Raw genomic sequence first — 20,585 nt, 5'->3', positions numbered from 1 at the left:
AACGTCAATAAAAACATCATTAAAGTGTGAATGCAGTGAAGTGTTGATCTTAAAAAAAGAAAGCAAGATGACATCAATATCAACTTATATTGTGTGTTTGGGGGTCAGTAGAGTGCGGACCAATTGAATTGAACTATCTGTTTTTAAACACATGACACAAGAGAACATTTTCTTACACACTAAGTAAAATTTATTGACTTTTTTTGAGAAGCTTTCAATTTCACGCGAATTAGAATAATACAACGTTTAAATTGGCCACTTATGTGCCAAAAATGACACTAACCCTCAGAGATTCAAGACTTACATTCAAATATTTTGGGGACAACAATTTGTTAACCATTACTTCGAAGAGAATGCTTTCTCAAAATAGTTCATGCCTATACTATCAACAATTTCAAGTGCTTCTCACCAAGTAATTGTTCATGTCATGTTGGGAGTATTTACCAATTTGTGACACTACTTTTAACTCTACTCCCAAGCAGAGGTAGCTTTTTCCCCAGGACACCATTATTTCCTCAAGAGTTTGCAATTGTAGGCAGTTGAAAGTGCTGCTCACCTAGTATTTGTTCATGTCATTTTGGGAGTATTTTTACCAATTTATGCCACTACCTTTAACTCTACTCCAAAGCAGGGGTAGGCATTTCCCCAGGACACCTCGTTTCCCCCCAAAGAGTTTTCCAGTGCAAGCAGTTGTATAGTGCTTCTCACCAATATTTTGTATGATCTTAAATTTTCCGAAGCATTTACCAATTTATGCCCCTACCTTTTATTTCCCCCAAGCAGGGGTTGCTATTTCCCCAGGACACTGTTATTTCCCTGGGAGTTTGCCAGGGCAGGCAACTTACATGTAAGTGCTAAAAGGTCAGCCACATGACTAGGAAGCTAGGGGAAAATACCTCTAATGTGAAAGGGGGCTTGTATGTGCATAACCTCCTACGCAGATTGTTCACCCCTGCAGATATTGCAGTGTCGTGTAAGTTTATTGATTCAGTATACGATAGTTACAGTATGACGACAATGCTATGTCATAGTGGCTTCTGGCCGGCCATAATGTACAATGGAGAATCTCAAAAAAGTGTCTGCAAATGTTATCTTTTAATAAATGGAAAGTGCATCCTTGTTTGTTTTTTTGGTTTTGTTTGAAGAGGAAGGTCATTCCTGCCATTTGGTTTCACTGAATAAACGCTCTTGACCGGCTTGCGCCAACATCACAATTGCTACAGTCTGCGACGCTCGGCATTTCTGACACAAAATTGCAGGTGAAGAAGTGCTTAAAATGCACACTATATTGTTTAACTAAACTGGAAATTGTCTCTCAAAATTGCTCAACAGAGATAATTGTGATGTTGACGTCAGGTGAAACCAAACTGTGAATTTTCAATTCAGTTAGCTAACATTTTAGCTAACACTTTAAATAAAAATAATTTTATTTAGGGACAGGTAACTTAGCGTAACATAAGCAGTAAAGTAGAATACATGAATAGAGAGAGAGAGTCAGATAGCGCACAGAAAAAGAAAGGGGTCAACAATGAAAAGGGAGATAAAAAAGGGGGTGGGGTGGAGGGAAATGGCTGGTTTGACCACAAGAATACAAAAACACAAAGGGCAATAGGGAAGAGGGAGAAAGGGTAACTAATTAGTGAACTGGGCAGGCCATTTGGCATTTATACCATTGGTCCTTTTGGTTGGTAAGCAGTTTGCAACTTCTAAATCTATTTTCTCATAAATTTATTTTCTCATTAATTTATTAACAGGTTAGTATTTCGGATTCCCATATTCTACTTGATGTGGTGCATCATTTAATGAAGGAGTCTCAAAATTAAGACTGAGACTTATTATTTAGGGGAGGGGGTAAAGAGAGGGGTGACACAGCTCCCTGTGCCACCCTGGTCACTATGCCCTTGGCCAACAGAAACAAGAATATGAAGAGAGTAGAAAGAGTATAGAAAGAAGTGAAACACAAAATGGTTTAGTCCGTTTGAAGTCTTCATCCTTAAAGGAACACGTTGCCTTGGATTGGTCGAGTTGGTCTTTGAAAAGCGTTTGTAATCTATTGTTATAAAATGCATATGATTTAAAAGATATTTTAAAAGTAAAAAACATAATTATCCACACAAATGTTTTTTTTTTTTTTAAATTGCACGGTTTTCCTTTTACTTTGCGAACTAACACAATTGGCCATTTTTGGGAGTAAATAATTTGACTCCCATAAATGGCCGACCCTGTTAGTCGACGAGGTAAAAGGAAAACCATGCAATTTCGAGTCATACTTGTGTGGATCATTATATTCTACTTCTAAAATATCTTTCTAACTATATGCATTTTATTACAAACGCTTTTCAAAGACCAACTCGACCGATCCAAGGCAATGTGTTCCTTTAATGATGAAAGACACCAAATGTCATCGCCAAGATTTCCTGTCACCAGTCATGGCAGAAATCTCAGGAGAGGAGTAAACTCGGACGGAATGCTCCCGTCAATGTCTCCAATTTTCTTCGATTAGAAAGCTACTTAAAACAAAATCACATTCACGTCCGTTTTCCCGTCAGATCCGATGCCATTCAGAGAAAAAGCAATTCCAATGACATCATGAAAATGTGGGTGAACGTTTCTCAGGTGGGAAAAAAAAACAGAAAACCAAACAAATTTATAAACAATCAATCCAAGGCCTTTAAATCCTCAGTGTGCGAAGACAAAACAAAATCGACAGAAGTTTCACGTGTGACGTCATTGAGCGAAAGAAAATAAAAGCCTCTTATTAGATTATTCTCTCACCCCCTCCTGGCAAGAGATTCAACATGCTGATGAGGTGAGAGACTTGCTTGGATTGCGTCAGAAGGATCAATAACATTGCAACATTTTGTGTTCCTCGTCCTATCCTAGAGATAGTTATGAAGTTGTATTTCTGTTTGTGTGTGCTTGTCTTTCGAGATGAGAGATGTGTGTGGTAGGGGGTGCAGTAATTCCTCTGAGAGGCTCCTTGCTCTGGTACAATGACGGGGAAATGATTAAAGGAACACGTTGCCTTGGATCGGTCGAGCTGGTCTTTGAAAAGCGTTTGAAACCGTTTTTTTTATAAAATGCATAAAGGTGTTGTAAAAGTAGAATACAATGATCCACAAAAACATTCCTCGAAATTGCACGGTTTTCCTTTTACCTCGTCGACTAACACGGTCGTCCATTTATGAGAGTCAAATTTTTGACTCCCATAAATGGCCGACCGTGTTAGTTCGCACAGTAAAAGGAAAACCATGCAAATTTCGAAGCAAACTTGTGTGGATCATTGTATTCTACTTTTAAATCATCTTTCCAACCATATGCATTTTACAAAAAAAAAAACGGTTACAAACGCTTTTTATAGACCAACTCGTCCGATCCAAGGCAACGTGTTCCTGTAAATTGAAGTTAATTTTCGTTGTATATACACGTATGTTGTGTTTGAGTGGAGGGGGGGGGGAGGGGGGGGGGGGGGCGTGCAATAATTCGTCCATGAGAGAGGGAGAGGCTCCTTGCTCTGGTACAACGACAGGGAAATGATTAAGTTGAAGTTAATTTTTGGTGTGTGTATGTTGTGTTTGAGTGGAGGAGCGGGGGAGGGGGCGTGCAATAATTCCTCCATGAGAGAGGGTTCTTGCTCTTGTATAACGTCAGGGCAATGATGACGTTAAAGCCATTTGTCACTTTCGGTAAACAGTATTGTCCAAGTCTCACACTTCGTGTATCACAACTTATATATAAAATAACAAACCTGTGAAAATTTAGGTTCAATCGGTCATCGGAGTCGGGAGAAAATAACGGGAAAACCCATTCTTGTTTCCGCGCGTTTCGCCGTGTCATGACATATGTGTTTAAAATAAATCCGTAATTCTCGCTAACGAGAATTTATATTGATTTAATGTTTTCTTAAAAAGTAAAGCATTTCATGAAACAATATTTCAAGAGAAGTCTTCACCATTACCTTCTGTAAACCCTGTAATTTATTTGTAAACCTGTGAACTTTTTTTCTTTTTTTTCTGTACCAAAAGGGTCCAATGGCTTTAAACGATTGTGATGCAGCAGTTGGTTTCGATGCAACCAAATTGGATTTACTCCTGGTAGAATTGTGTAACAATCGCGCGAGGTGTCTTATGTCTATGGCAATTGTTATTTTATACATTGTTTATGAGTGCAATAAAAAAATATTATACAAAAAATGTATCAGATATTTCCTGAGAAATATCATCAAAAATACACATTTTTTTCTTTATATAAAAGAAGAAGAGGAAAACACTTAAAGGTCATGCGCGTTGAGATCAGAAATCTGAAACTTTTTTGGGGGTTGGGTAATTGTTGCTCCCCTCTGTTCAAATACAAAAGGCGTCTTAATCCATACCCTGAGAATTAAAAAAAATAAACAGTGAGATAAACTCAGTGACATTTGTATCTCCTCAAACTCCTAAAAATGTAGAAGAAAAAACTTAAATGTCATGTCATACAATTCTCTTGGTGGATGGCAATAATACAATTGTCACTCAGATTTCAATGTGTTCTATTCATCTATAAAAGCTACAGATTTAGCTTGCAATGCACTTAAAAGTGTGTGGGCTTGTTTTTCTGCATTTTATTACTATTTTTGTTCCGTTCTATTTTTCTTCCTACACAGTCAAGCCTTACAATATGATTTGCTATGAATTAATAAGTTGTAAATTAGGTGTAGTTTGACCTCTGTCATCAGAAAGCCTTGAGAGAAAAAATTATCACAATTTTCTGTACATATTATTTTTAAACTAGAATTGCTCTTGCGAACTGCTTACAAACTAAAAGGACCTTTGGTATAAAATACAAAAAAAAACATAGTAAGTGACCTTACATTTCAACCCAGCAGAGTATTTCTCATATAGGCTAACGAGGTGTACTGTTTTTTTTTGTGTTCAAATAATTACACTATGAATAATGCTTTCAAAAGAAAATTTAGAAACAAACAAAAAAAAGCCCTCAGCAACCAGTAATAAAAAGGGAAAATAATACCCACCCTAATTTTTGTTCACATAGCCTGGCAGAGACTTACGTACAATATGTTCGTTTCAAAATTAAACTTCTATCATTTTCAAAAATTAAAATGCCGCCATTTCTTCAATCCCAAAACAAAATATCCTACTAAATTCACAGAAAACTAACACCAACCACGACCTCGTCTTCTTTACACTAAATGTAAAGCTTAGAGGCAATTTAGTGTACATGACAAATCCGGAAAATTGTCTGAAAGTCGATTGAAAACCAAGACAAAACAAACACTTGAAGTTAAAATACGATCACCCGCAATCACTTTCTCTCCTTGACAATCTTAAGATCACACCGCCGTTTGTTTTGCTCACTCGACTATGTACAAATCAGTAAACCAATCTTACTGTTGTTTTAAAAAATGTTGTCTAGGCTCTCTCCTTTTAAATTCCTTTTTTTGTTCATCTCCGTTTTTTCTTCTTGCTCGTTTTATCGCTGCAACCGGAAGAAGCTGACGCACAGGAAAAGACTCGAGTGTTAGATCAAGGTAGACGTTAGAACTGTAGACGGTGTGTACACGTGTGGAGCATCAGATGGGAATTGCTCCTTTTCAGAATCTTATGGAGTCCAAGGACGAAACAAAAAAAGGGAAAACGAAACGCCACCATATGGGAAAGACTTTGATGCTACACAAGGAAATTTGTGAACAAAGTCTATGGGAAACTGCATAGAGTAAATCTCTTTTGAGCAGTGTTAGTTCTGAAAAGAACCTATGATTGACACTTAATGTTTCTATCAGTATGCTGCGATCGTCTTCAGGAGAATTCTAACATATCTTGAACAACAAAAATGTTCAACTGTTGACTATATTTCCAATCTAAACAATATCGCTCAAACCCTTTAACAACTTCAAACTCTCGTCATCTCAATAAATATTCCCCGAGACAGATATTTGTTGTTGGTTGGTTGTCTGACCTCCCGCCTCCTCACCATAAAACAATGAATATTTTATTAACCGTTGGTTTCATTAATACTCTTAGGTTCATTGACCATTACTTCGTCAGGCCATAAATTACGGAGGCAGCATTTCTACAGGGAAAACTAGCGCTATATGCATGAACTACTCCAGAACAAACTGACATTTAACTTCACCTCTGACGTGTTTATTAATTAACACTTAGGAGCTTTGATTTTGGAAGTAATAACCTAATAGGCTAAATCACTTTATCTTATTCCAGCTACTCCTTTATTTAATGCTTTTAATTTTCACTGATTATCATAAAGAGCAGACAAGGAAAAATGCCTGAAGCAATTTCTTTAATTTAAAGTGATGCTTTGCATTTTCACTCAAGATTTTTGTCTTTGGCTTCTTTCTCGAATAGGAAATGGCTCTGGCTTCATCTCCATAAGCCACAATGTGGAAAAGGAAAACGGTTTCAACTTTGTCATAGCAAAAGAGGACACTACCCTAGAACACCTTCGGTCGATTTCACAAAGAGCTAATGGTTAGACTGCCAGGACTTGCAATCACAAGGATTCGGGTTAGAATCCTACGAAGCAAAATCATTTTCTCTGTGGAATATTTCCTCACAAAGTGATGTCATACATGTGTTCGAGAAAACTGTATCTGAGATTTGTTATTTTGGTTAAATCGTTTATAGCTGATCACACAAATCATGAAACTGTGAGCGCCTTTTTTTGTCAGCTTTACCAATCCTGTAAACCCTATAGTGCCTCTAATTGCTAAGAAATTTTTGTGTGATGTTACAAATCAAATCATTATGGTGATTCTGACAACTCATTTTAAAGGCAGTGGACACAATTGGTAATTACTCAAAATATTTATCATCATAAAACCTTACTTGAATACGAGTAATGGGGAGAGGTTGATGGTATAAAACATTGTGAGAAACAGCTCCCTCTGAAGTGACGTAGTTTTCGAGAAAGAAGTAAATTTCCACGAATTTGATTTCAAGACCTCAAGTTTAGAATTTGAGGTCTCGAAATCAAGCATCAGAAAGCACACAACTTCGTGACACAAGGTTTTTTTTATCTTTCATTATTATCTCGCAAATTCGACGACCGATTGAGCTCAAATTTTCACAGGTTTGTTATTTTATGCATATGTTGGGATACACCAACTGTGAAGACTAGTCTTTGACAATTACCAATAGTGTCCACTGTCTTTAAGATGACTCTCGTATGCTTTGTGAAATCGTGTCTACACACTCTTTAAGTATCTGTCCATTTTCTGAAGGGGAAGGTGAAATCAGCTGTTTAGCTGGGTATAGTCACATTCCTGACAAGATTGGATTCAAATACAATTTATTGAGGATTTTGTTCAGATTCCCAGTGAGCTTGCAATTTAACAAAACATCTACTGCAAAATATTTACTCTAATAGAAAAAAGCATAGTATGGTGCAATGATTTTAAACAGATTCTATGAGAACTTGATTCTAATAGTTAAAAACAAACTATTGGGGATTTTGTACAACTTCCTAGTAAGCTTTCAATTTAAAAAATGTGCCTGAATCTATTTGTAACTACATTCGTACGCTACCTCCTATTGTTACATGTTTAAAATGCCGATTCTTTGGGAATCATCAAGTGAAATTGCTAGAAAGAGAAAATAGCATTAGCTTACCAAGCAAAATGACCTATGGTATAAATGCAAACAAATAGTTAAAGATGCTGTGTCAGATTTTTGGCCCTAAGCATTAAAAAATAATTTTTGCTGAGTGAATGGTATTTCAAAGAGTATCACCCGCTCTAACGAGAAAAAGTTTAACTTTTACTTTTAATTGTCAGGAACCATGACAAAAATTTAAAAGGTTTCTTATAAAGGACATAAGAATTGGTCACGTGATATACTGTCGGGATCCCGACAAAACTAATTTTGAGCACTTTATTTCACTGCTACTAATAATTGGCGGACGTTTTTGAGCAATGGCTCAAAAGAAAGCTTGTAACTTTCTCGACCCCCATCAAAATACCTATTGAATTTTAAACCAAAATGTTTGGGTCAAATCGGCCAAAAATCTGACATAGCATCTTTAATGGCCAGACGCTTTGACCCTAGTCTTTCTAGAAGGCTAAATGACAACACAACACACATGAACAGGTATATTATTGAAACTGAAAACAAACAACAGTCAAGTGGAAATAAATGACCAAAGAGAGAAGCAGAAATCACACAGTAAAAGCAAGGGGTAAACATTGTTATCATTTGTCATAATAAGACTGTGGTTTGGGGATGAACAAAGAAAAAACTACTCAAGATTGTGACTCCAACCATCGATCTCTAATATGACGTGCCGAGGCTCAGCAGGAGAGGCTAAAAACAAAATCTTTCTAGATCTTGCTCCCCTGGTAAAGCGCCGGCAAGTTAACCGAGAGGTCCCTGGTTCACATCCGACTCTAGGCAATTTGTCTCTGTTCCACCCAAAATCATTTAAAATTGACCCAGTCTGTTTCCCTTGTGATTTATATTGGAGAGTTTTTGTTTTCAACGACGGATGGTTCTGTGGCGGTTAGTAGTTTTAAGCCAAATGTTGTCGTTTTCAGCACAACACAGATTCATCCCGAGTACTGTTGTAGAAATTGAGGGACAACCGTCCTCAAAGCTGGAGAATGCGCAGACGGCGCCAAGTGTCAGCAATACCGTTGCAGTACCATACGTCATCGAAAACAAAATCTCTCTAACATTTGACATTAAGACTGTCTTACCTATTTCTCCATGGGTGTTCTTGTCGTTGAGGACACCGAATGCTATGGAAGGCAGGAGGCAAGCAAAATACAGGAAGAGCGTTGTGGAGATGAGTTTGTGAACGGACTTGTGCCCAACGATGCCGTCGCGAAAATCGCTCAGGTAGTGCGGGAGCCGCCGTTTCAAGTCAGCTCGGAAACCACGTGCAAACCCAGCACCCTGCAGTTTTTCAAATGTATGATAAATAAATGAAAGGCACTGGACACTATTGGTGATTATTCAAAAAAATTGTTAGCATTAAATCTTACTTGGTATCGAGCAATGGATAGCATAAAACATTGTGAGAAACGGCTACCTCTGAAGTAACGTAGTTTTCTCACTCAAATACTAAAACTGCAACTACAAACTTGCAACAAATTGAGACAACATTTTTAAAGATTTGTTATTTTATGCATATGTTGAGATACACCAAGTGGGAATACTGGTCTTTGACAATTACCAAAGATGTCCAGTGCCTTTAATTAATAAGACTGTCATATGTAAGCCATAAACCATCTCAACGGTCATGGATAAAACCAGACATCAAGAGCAAAGGCATCATTTTGGGGGGTGGGCTATTTAATGTATCGAACCATGATTCATCTCAAAATTGTTGTTCTCAAAATGACATGCAAGTGAGAGAGTTCATGGTCATTTCAGGGATCCCAAGTGATCTTTGTCCCCCCCCCCCAAAAAAAAAAGTCAACTCACAAACTCAGTCAGGCAGATTGAACTGCATTGCAAATCATACACAGGTTTCTATTGGAAGAGTGGGGGGGCAACTCAAGCACACTCAGAGTTGCTTAACAGGATTTTTGTACACAAAGCTGTACGGTCTCGCCAGAACATTTATATGGCACAACCGGAAAAAACATGCCCCCCCACCCCTGAATAATTGACTATTTATCTTTAACCAAATGGCTTCGCTGTGTAACAAAAACATTCTATTAATAATCACGGGGACAAAAGATAGTACTTCAACCTTTTCCATCAACTATTGGGTCAGTCAACTTTTGAAGCGAAATGGCTACTCGATTACACTTTTCCCTTCCTCTCTAACACTGCAAGGTCCTCTAAAAATAGCTCAAGCTGGTCAGTGTGGGAGGAAAATATCGATCCCTGGATTCAGGTGAAGCCTGGTCAATTAAAAGATGTGTCCAAATAGGGTGTTGTTTGTTTGCAAAGTGTAAAGCAATCAAGGTGTAATTACACCTCTTGGCTATACATTCAAAAGATATTTTAACTTGGTGGTTGGGAAGCTTGGCAAGAATGAAATCAATATCTGGACAGTTTTCATGATTTGATTTGAAAAGATAAATAAAATTGCATTTATTTGTGTTGTTTTTAAGAATGCAGAATGAGGCATTATGAAGTGAAAATGGAAGAATTTGATAAATTGCTAGGTATACAACTTTTTGCGCCTTGAACACCCAGCAGGGTGGATAATGTGTGCGCATTACCAGTCTTATTATTACTATTAGTATTTTATTTGTAGAGTCTAAGGTTTGCTCTAGCACCATGTAGGCCTAGACTGTACATGTGTAGGATTTGAAAGTTGGTATGGTGGAGTCTTGTGAGATGGAATTTGCATGCAGGATTTGAAATGTTGCATAGTAGAGATATTTGCTATAACACCATGTACTTGAGTAAGATTTGAAATGTTGCATGAAGATCTACAACACATTTGTGGCATAACTTCAACAACACTTCATGAGTTAAATAACAGCTGAACAATTTCCTATGGCTGCTTAAGCAGGAAATATTGCTAAGGCCTAAATTTCCTGCTCAGTATTTCTAAGCAGGATACTAGTCCCAAATTGTAATAATATTAATAATAATATTCAAAGATATTTGTAAAGCGCCTAATGCGCGAAGCCTCAAAGCGCATAAAGAGAACACTAAAATATACAATGAGAGAAAGATACAAATTACAAATAGATGTGACATGTGACATGTGACATGTGATATTCTTGCAGGTAATCCTGTTCTGGCCAGCAAAACTTTGTTGTGCTAAGCTACTTTGTGTGCTTTAGCAGCTATATGTAATTGGACCCAGAAAGTAACGGAGGGAGTTTTGAAGAAGGCAGACACAAACAAAATTTTCACACTAATTTACATTACCTGATCGAAGCCATCGGCTGGAATGACGCTGGGTCTGGACAACCGGTGACGTGAAGAATGACTCTGCTGAATCGCAAGCTCCTTAGCGTAGCAGTTCAAGATCCTTTTGAAATCTTCCTCTGCAGATTGTGAGTTGAGATGAGGGGAAGAAAAAAAAAAAGTAAACTGAGAGTTGTTTCCAGAACATTCCCAAGCTAACCACACTCCCCATTAGAAGTAACTATAAACCTTCCTCTTTTTTATTTCTGTCTAGCTTCTGTTTTGGTTCTAGGTTTCTGTGAAGCATTTAGATGTTGTTAAAGGCCCTGTATAAATACTCATATTATTATTAATTGTATAACTTAAGACCCTGTGAACTTTGTTTACAATACGAACATTCTGTGAGTATTCTGGCAGGCACAATACTGCACAGGTCATATGAGAAAAATGACATTTTGTGTCATAATTTCCACATAAATCCAAGAATTATGAAAGTAAAAGCTGGACAAGTTTTGAGATGTGCCCCCTTTCGTCATATCAAAAGTTGATAAGAATTAGACAGTGCAATCTTCATTAAATATAAGATTTTATGATTTGTTCCATTGAGCTGTGTACAAATTGCCTGTAGGAAGTCCAGGCTCTGTGGCTCTTTTGTAAACATGTGATGTCACAGGTCACATCATCCATAGATAGTAGACTTGCAGGTACAAGCATGTGTATCTCTTTTGGGAGAAGTGGCTCTGAAAAGGGCCGTCAGAGCCGGTGTGGTTTTGACATTCTGCAGTAGACTCTGTCAGTCTTTAGGAGAATGCTGACAGGCTACTAGAATATGAGATACCATTTGAAACGTTGAAAACTCAGTGGTTCAGTCTGAGGTTAAATTAGAACCATCATTAACAGAATTGCTTTTTCTATGCACCAGTCTTTTTGCCAGATGTGGTGCACTTTAAATATTCCTTTTTTCCTATAAAAGCCTGACATTCCTCAATCCTGGCAATCCCTTATTTACCTGTCTTAGCAGCCTGCAGTAACTGCCTGCAGTCAATGTCAGCCAAGATGGTAGCAAACGTCCGAGCAGTCTCCATTGCATTCTTGGTCCCTTTCTCCCTCATGGGTGCCATGACCAGGCAGAAGAATCGTGTCTCCTGACTGGTCCGGCCAAGATTGGCGGCGTGTTTGAGTCTCGCGATGGCCACGTGGCGCCGCTGCAAGGATTGCACTGAGCACCTATAATAAAAATAAGACAAAAATTCAAATGTAAATAATGAATGATGTATGAAGTCAATGCTGATCCTGTCTTTTCACTCTTGGGCCGAGGTTCAAATCCAAGCTTGAACCAAGGCTGACATACAACTGGATTGAATGTTTCTCCGTACCTGACTTCATCCTCCTCACAAATCTACATAAAGGTTATAGCCATTGGACCCTTTCGGTAAACAGTACTGTCCAAGGCCCACACTTTGTGTATCACAACTTCTATATCAAATAACAAATCTGTGAAAATTTGGGCTTAATCATTCATAGGAGTCGGGAGAAAATAACGGAAAAACCCACCCTTGTTTCCGCGCGTTTCGCCGTGTCATGACATGTGTTTAAAATAAATCCGTTAACGAGAATTGATATTGTTTTACTGTTTTTTCAAAAAGTAAAGCATTTAATGGACTAATATTTCGAGAGAAGTCTTTCACTATTACCTTCTGTAAACCCTGTAAGTTAATTGTAAATCTGTGAATTTTTTTTTTTTCTGTACCGAAGATGTCCAATGGCTTTAATACGCAGTAGAGCAGATAAAATAGCCACAAACAGTTTTCATAAATACCTAAGACAGTTTATCCATTCTGATTGGTCTAAAGGGCATCACGAGGTGTTGTTTGAACGGATGATATAACACCAGTAAAAAGTGTTATAACATGGGCGTGACACGTGCGCGCTTGCACCTGTGCGTATAAGACAGTTTCTTCATTCCTATTGGTCGAGAGCAACGGCCTGGACAGTTGTGCCACATCAAGCGATACGTGGGACGCCCACATCATTCCCTTATAAGGAGTTGTTTACCCCATCGGGCCGAGGGCCTAACCATTTCATAGCTGGAGGGGTGTTGTGTTGAAAGAAATCATTGAACACTTATAATTTTTGCATTTATTTTACCTTTTAACCAAAAAGTGTTGATGTTTTTTTTGACCGAAAAGGTAATTATGAATGGGAATCAAAGTGTGTTGAATCGGTTTTCAACTAGTGGTTTAAACCCCAGAGGCCTGGTTCTTGATAATTTACCTCGACTTCGTCTTGGTAAAATTATCAAGTCCAGGCCTCGGCGCGGGTTTAAACCACTGGTTGAAAACCTCTACACCACACATTGATTCCCTTATTAATGTTTTGAGTGATCAACCATTATACATGAAATATCAGCCTGTACAAATTTTGCCTTAATCCATTAAATGTGGAGTTGGAAAAAAATTGTGAAAAGCCATCCAGGGCCCAATTTCATGGGTCTGCTTACCATAAGCAAGGAATCGGCGCTTACCGAAGCAGGGAATTATTTGCTTACAGCAAGCGTATTTCACAGGTTAGCAGCGAATTTCAGCTTCTGCGCGTGCGTACTCCATGTTACTAGGCATTCTACGCTTACAAGGCTAGCGCAGAAATTCGGCTCTTGCACGTAAGCGGGGAATCGTGTTTGTAAGCGCAGATTTCGGCGGTAAGCAGAGCCATGAAATTGGGCCCTGGAATTTCAGCACATTGTCCTTTATAGTTTTAGTAGTAACAACCAAAATCATCTGTTTTATTTTTGCAGGTTTCCAGATAGTTTTCTCGAATATGACTTCATTTCAAAGGGAAATATTTCAAACAGAAAAAAAGATTCTACTATGCACTTCATGTTCAGTCAGCTTTCATACTAAAAGTTAAACAATGTTGTGTTTCATTCTGAATAAACACCTTTACCATAAATAAACATCATTACCATAATTAGAGTTAAGGTTTCTCTTCGCATATTTAATCAGGCCTTACAGAAGTGCAGCACTTGTGAGGATCACATCTTCCCCAGATAATCAATAGATAATTATATAATTGATTAATAGATCTGTTTTCTTTCTATGCCCAGCAGGTGAAACCAACCCTGGGCAATGACGATTATCCCTTCTGTAATTATGATGTAATTCCACTGTAAGCCACGCCCACTTCACACAAATTGGCTCCAGTGATAGCCTTTTGTCAAGCCTTTCGTGGCAACGCGTGCGTGGTCTCCCATTCCAATCACTTGAGATTGCAGATCTAGGAAGCTGTCCAAGCCACGGAGGCCTTGACAAAAGACTACCCCAGCGATTGTTGGAAGCCCATATATATGAAATGTAAAGAATCAAATCATGAGCACTGCTCATTATAAATTTGGCTTGCTTTGTCAAGCGGTCAAGCGCACTGAACTCAAGCTCTTGTGTTTTTGATCAGCAGGTTCGAGTCCCGGTCGTGACACTTGTGTCCTTACGCAAGAAACTTAACTACTATTGCTTCATCCTTTGGATTGGACATAAAGCCATAGTGCTCTTGATATTGGTAATGTACATAAGAGAACCCAGTACACTTTTTTTATCGTTATGAGAAAAAGGTAAAGGGGGTTAGCAAATGTATATTTTTTAGTTGATTTATTATTTACCAATGACAAATCTTTTCTGCTGATTGTATTTTTGGCACTTTTCATTATTTTTGCAGTAGACACTCACACACAGCAGAAAACATAAGTTCTAGACGTGGCTGGAGCAAAAATTATATAAATCATGAAGGCCAAATTGACCCTCGGGGAGAGTGACTCTGGGTCAATTTCGCCCACAGTGGCGTGAAGTAGATCCTTCTCATGAACTGTTACTCTTCAAGCCGCTCACTAGAGCGTAGTCTCATACCAACAAATCAAATCACTCACTTGAATAAACCTAGCCAGCGGTTTGAAAACAGTACTTAAGTCTGCGCTTTGCATCCCCCTCTCTCTTACCCCTTGCATATAATTCCTGTGATAATTTGTCTGTTCCCTTGGCTTTAATTTTAAATGGAATAATAAAAGGCGTTGTCCTGTACATGATTTAATTTATCACATGTGGCTTAGTGCAAGAGGACATGGATCTGTGGATGGAAGTTGAATTCATTAGGAATTATGTTCCTCTGCAGTAGTCCAACATTTTCCGGCTCGGTAAGTTCCTTTAAAGGCAGTGGACACTATTGGTAATTGTCAAAGACTAGCCTTCACAGTTAGTGTAACTCAACATTATGCATAAAATAACAAACCTGTGAAAATTTGAGCTCAATTGGTCGTTGAAGTTGTGAGATAATAAGGAAAGAAAAAACACCCTTGGCACGCAGTTGTGTGCGTTTAGATAGTTGGTTTCGAGGCCTCAAATTCTAAATCTGAGGTCTCGAAATCAAATATGCTAGTTTTCTTTCTATACAACAGTTCTAGTTCTCAAATCCATCCGGGAAAAAATCCCCCAAATTGTCACATTTGAAATTGCCTCTACCTCATTTCTCAAAAAATATAATTGATCTCACTTTGTTTTAGTTACATTCGTTGATATCACAATTCAGACCTTAGAATGTTCTGAATAAGCCATCACCTTTTGTCCCGGTTAACTGAGGTAACAATAATTTCCCCAATCCTGACTAAAAATACAGTTGGTTTCTATTTAGAAAATACAACTTGAGTGAAATCAATTTGTGTTTACCTCAACTCCAAAACACTGTGGATTGATTGATTGGTTTACAAATCTAAAAACTGGTACAAATATCGAATGGCACACTCCAACCCTCTGAAGAGGCCATCTGATATTCTAAATAATGAGACGGGGATAATATTTCCGTCAAAACAAAACAGGGGGCGGGAGATTGCACTACAGGCTCAAACATGTTTACTTGAAAGACGAAAACTACCATCCTCCACAGTCAATCTAAGTACCTGGTCACAGGGTATAATTCGTACTGGTCATCTAACCTTAACCTCCTTTTAAAAATCCGTCTCCGTCATCCTTCTTAACTTCACCATGCCCCACCTCTGTTCAATAGTGCACAACTGTCATTTGTTACTGCAGTGTGCAGTACATTGGAAAAACATGTAGGCCTGTACTTCATCTGCAATAATGATTTTATACTTTTTTCCAAGCTAATATATATATATTTTTTCCCACTCAAACAAAGACTCTACTTTTTGGAAAATTAGTACATTACAAAATCGAATCTGACATTTTCCTGGCTCTTTAATTGTAAAATAAAGCATCTGTTTCTCTGGCAAAACGTGTCCTCGTTGAGATTTCTCGACTTGCTCTACATGAGACAATGACGTCACAAACGATGTACTTTATAATCAGACGGATTTAAGGAGAAATTGCATTATTCTCGGATGGAGGACGCTTCCATGGGAACAATCAAAGTCTATAATGGGGGACACTTACAGGGCATTGAGGTAAATGGTAGGAGCTTGAATTGGCTTTTGATCATTTAATCTCCCACAGGGAAAATTTGTCGGTTGGTGAAAAGGTATATAAAAGTACCCAAATGTGACTTTTTGAGATAACTACTCCTCACAAAATCCCATAAGAATAATAAAAATATATTAAAATGTTAGTTTGTTAGGTAGAACAAAATTGTTGGAAATTTCTGATGCTCAAAAATGGAAGCAAAATCTTCAGATGATTGATGACATCAAATACCCATGTAAAAATTGTTTCTTACCTTGGTTTAAAAAAAGTAAGCCCACCAGAAGCAGCAGTTTTGCTTTTATTTATATTTATAAGAATCCGGGATACATTATATTAATTTTGGTTTTACCCTTAAACCTACGTTAGAACTGTATACTTGGTACTTTCCTGAGTTTTGTCAAAAATAACTCACAAGCATATTACTTAGGTGGGATTGAACTCACATTTGAAATTATAGAGCAGTGTCTTACCAAGAACAATAGTGGCAAGAATAAATATCATGCCTGATTCAAAAACAGCAGCAGTAGAATTCCAGTTGCAAATTAGTTGCTAACTTCAAATTGAAGTAATAGTAAGTTTAATTTCTAAACCTCATCTTTAAAAATATTCTATGTTTTTTTTATCCTGCCTTTTTCTTTCCCATGAAAGTGTGTAACAGGAGAGCTATCAATTTGCCATTACCAACTCGGTGATGCAAGGAAGGGACATAACAGATTCCCTTAAGGCCAGTAACTAATATTTCATCGAGTCATTTTTGTCCTGTCGCTGGTTCGTATAATGTACAGGTAACCTCTAAAGGGGGCTGCTGTTGAATTTTCCCGTACCTTTAGATAGCAAACACTGTTATGAGCAATTGTTGTTGTCAGTTACGTGCATGCATGACTGGAGAAGTACGATAAGTTGCTGATTATTTTCTGTGCATTTTAACGCCGGTTTGATTATGCGAGGTGTCAGTTCAGGACGTCGCACTTCAATGTTATATTGGGGTTTGGTTTTTCACCGACACTAATTGGTGCCAAGGTAATTTGGTGTTATTAGCAAAACTGCTGCCACTGACGCTGTTCCACTACTTTGGAACAATCTGCCTCTTCATAAATACATAACATGTCATGTATCCATTAGTTCAAAGAGGGTCTCTAATCACTTTTTCACTGCAGCTTTTCACTAGATATACAGGTTTCCTTCCTTCCGCCAAGAATCACCTGTGATGGATACCGGCGCATTATGGCTATTTGATACTTGCGAGGTGTCAGATTGAGACGCTGAGCTGAAATGTCATATTGGGTTGTTTTTCCTGCTGACACTAAGGTGCCGTGGTAATTTGGTGTTACTAGCAAAACTGCTGCCACTGATGTATTCATTATCAATACAAGCTCACTCAAGCTCTTGTACATATTGACAAGACAAGACAATATTACACAAAATAATGGAACTCATGGCTGTTTGCTGTTCAAACCACTTAATTTTATTTAAAAGACCGCTGCTAAAGTGGTATTCCTGAAGTAAGAAAAAAATCTCATTTAAAGAACAAAATTCTTGTGTAAAAAAATTGTTGTGTCACTCCAAAAAAACACTTACCAGACAAATTTTGCTAGCGAGTGACACAAAAATTGTTTTCTAGAAATAATATTGTTTTCTTACTTCATTGCTTCATTGTAAAAAACATAAAGTATGGCTTAACTTACAATGCACAGATCCATGACTGGTCATAGTCAAATCCTCCTCCAAGACCTTCTGATGTACCCTGGATTGTCTTGGCCAACACATGAACTGTTAAAAACAAACAACAATAATAATAACAATAATAATATAGGATTTGAGGCATTGCTTGGTGAGGTATCAATATATATTTGGTTTGCAGTAGAAAGACAGTTCTCTAAGAACAAACTCTACCTGGCAAGTAGATACACACGAGGTGTTACCGCAAATCAAATATATAAGGATAATAAAACAGTAATTTGTAATGCGCACATATCCACCCAGCCGGGGGCTCAAGGCGCAGTTATACCAAAACAAAACAAAAGAAAAATAACAAACAGAAACTAAATTAGTCCTTAAAGACATGATATAAGATAAGATTTGAGAAGAGAAATGAATGTTGTGGGACAAAGACAAGGTCTAAGATAAGGTGGTAGAGATCGGTTCCAGATGCGTGGCGTGGCACAGCTGAAGAAAAAGACCTGTCACCCCAGGAGTGTCGAGACTTGGGTTCAACGAGTAGAAGCCTTGAACTGTATCAAAGACTCCTTGACGGATAGAACAGGATTTTCCAGACAGTGTTACAATGTGGGCTGTGGTATTTTGGAGGCGTTGAAGATGGGAATTCTGGTTGTTGGGAAGACTGCCAAGAAGAGCATTGTCGTTTTCAAGATGTGAAACATAAATGCATGAATGACTTTTTCAGTGGCACTCTGTCCAAATATATAATATTCCTAATGTGAAATGATGACAGACAAATGATGTTGTTGATGTGTGGTTGAAGAGTCATTGATGAATAAAAACAAATAGATTAAACGAGTCTTGAGTCTACGGTTAGCTCAGCATGCACATCTATAAAATGGAAATTAACAGTAAACACATAATTTGCTGTTAGGCAGCTCTATAAAATTGGACCCAGATCCCATTTTTCTCAATCATTTCACAAAAGGAATTTTTATCAAATAATAAACCACATGGGAAACTGACTCGCTAAATTATAAATGATATGTGTTAAACAAAGAAAAATGAAATAAAGCAGGATTTGAACCAATGATCTCTGGATATGTGTTGGCACTCTACCAAGTGAGCTATCTAGCCCAATGTTGTCGGTCTTCCTATTTTGCCAATGTCTTTGTTCAGAGGTGCCATCCAGATCAGAAGCAATACAGATGTTAACTGCCAGAGATCGTACACAGAATTACGATACAACCTCAGAAGCGAGGTAGCCAGGGGATCACCTTAAGGGGATTGGATTTTATTGCAGATATCAAAAGTAACATTTGGCGGTTGGATGTGAGGGTTCGAGGGTTCAGAGGAGGAAGGGGGCGACTGGGACATCATGGCTACACCGCTTTCACATAGAGATTTACGCATTAAGGGGATTCAACTTTTTATTGCAGATATCAAAAGTAATATTTGGCAGTTGGGTGCAGTAGTTCAGAGAGGGGGGCATGCAAGTCTGTCTTTCATTTTTTTTTACAGTCTTTGATTTTATTTGTGTTCGACTATATAAAAAAATATATATATAAACAAAATTATAAAAATAAATTTAATACAATAGCAGAGCTGAAAACATTTGCATCTAGCAATCAGGGAAGTTTTCTAACAACAATCAGAAAGATATTTAGAATTACATCCAACATAATATGCTCAATTTTTCCAAAATCGGGGAGATTGTTTAATTTGTTCAATCGAAAAGGGGAAGATTTGTTTATTCTGAGGGAACTTTCTGCAGAATCAGGGAGAGTTGGCTTCTGCTACTATGTCCATACATTTAAGACCTTCTTTACTACATTTCTCACTTCCTATGGCACTTACTGGGCAAAAGGCTCGCAAAACTCATAAAATAAAAACACCTGTAAAATAAAAAACAGCCCCTCACGCTTCATCAAAGTCCCAAAATACCTTTATGGATCGCTAAACCGAAATAAATGAAACAGTATCAGCATTAAGAAGGTCTTATTACCCCCATTACTGGATTGAGAAACATTTCCCACTTCCACCTCCTCTCAAAAGGCCCTCCAGGAAAAATGCAAAATTACCAAATAATGTCATGTATAAAGAAGAGTGCGCAGCGGATGTAAACATGTTTTTTATTCTTCTTTGTTTTCGCAACAAAACCCCCGTGGCAGTGAAAAAGGAGAGTGATGACGACGTTCCCTAAATATCAATTTTCAAGTCAAGTCTAAGAAGGTTCGATGACAAAAAATAAGTCAATATTATCCAGGTCTGTCGAAGAAGGAAATAATTTTGCTGTTTGGTTGGGGTTTTCTTCCCCGTTTTTTTTTTTTTTTTTTTTTTTTTTTTTTTTTGTGAGCATTTTTTTTCATCAGTACAGTTTGACTTTTAAATTTGAATTGTGCATTGTGTAAGTGGGTAATTTTTTTCTTCATTACTTTTTTGTTGTTCAGGGAAAGCTTTAACCCCCCTGCTCCCTGGGGTTGAAGATGTTGGAATAAATGAAAACAACAGGAATGAATAAGAGTCTATTTTGGTCCTGATTTGGTTGTTTGGGAGTTGGTGGGATGAAGAACAAAATACAAAAACACTGTGCAATTACGCATATATCACACACATACACACCTTTCTTAGTCATCAAGAA

General features: G+C 37.7%; 1 protein-coding gene across 8 annotated transcripts in view; it reads right to left on the bottom strand.

The window, feature by feature from the left end:
* Positions 1-20,585, bottom strand: part of LOC139945815 (solute carrier family 4 member 11-like) — a 122,106-nt gene that overhangs the window by 22,986 nt on the left and 78,535 nt on the right. For all 8 annotated transcript variants that reach the window (XM_071943270.1, XM_071943266.1, XM_071943267.1 and 5 more), the window contains 4 exons: positions 17,971-18,055; positions 11,836-12,053; positions 10,848-10,966; positions 8,708-8,906 (listed from right to left, as the gene is read on the bottom strand). In XM_071943270.1, coding sequence (XP_071799371.1) covers positions 8,708-8,906; positions 10,848-10,966; positions 11,836-12,053; positions 17,971-18,055 — 621 coding nt within the window. The remainder of the gene's footprint in view (positions 1-8,707; positions 8,907-10,847; positions 10,967-11,835; positions 12,054-17,970; positions 18,056-20,585) is intronic.

This window comes from Asterias amurensis, chromosome 13 (assembly GCF_032118995.1).
Source record: "Asterias amurensis chromosome 13, ASM3211899v1".
NCBI lineage: Eukaryota > Metazoa > Echinodermata > Asteroidea > Forcipulatida > Asteriidae > Asterias > Asterias amurensis.
This window is presented reverse-complemented; position numbering and strand designations above follow the sequence as displayed.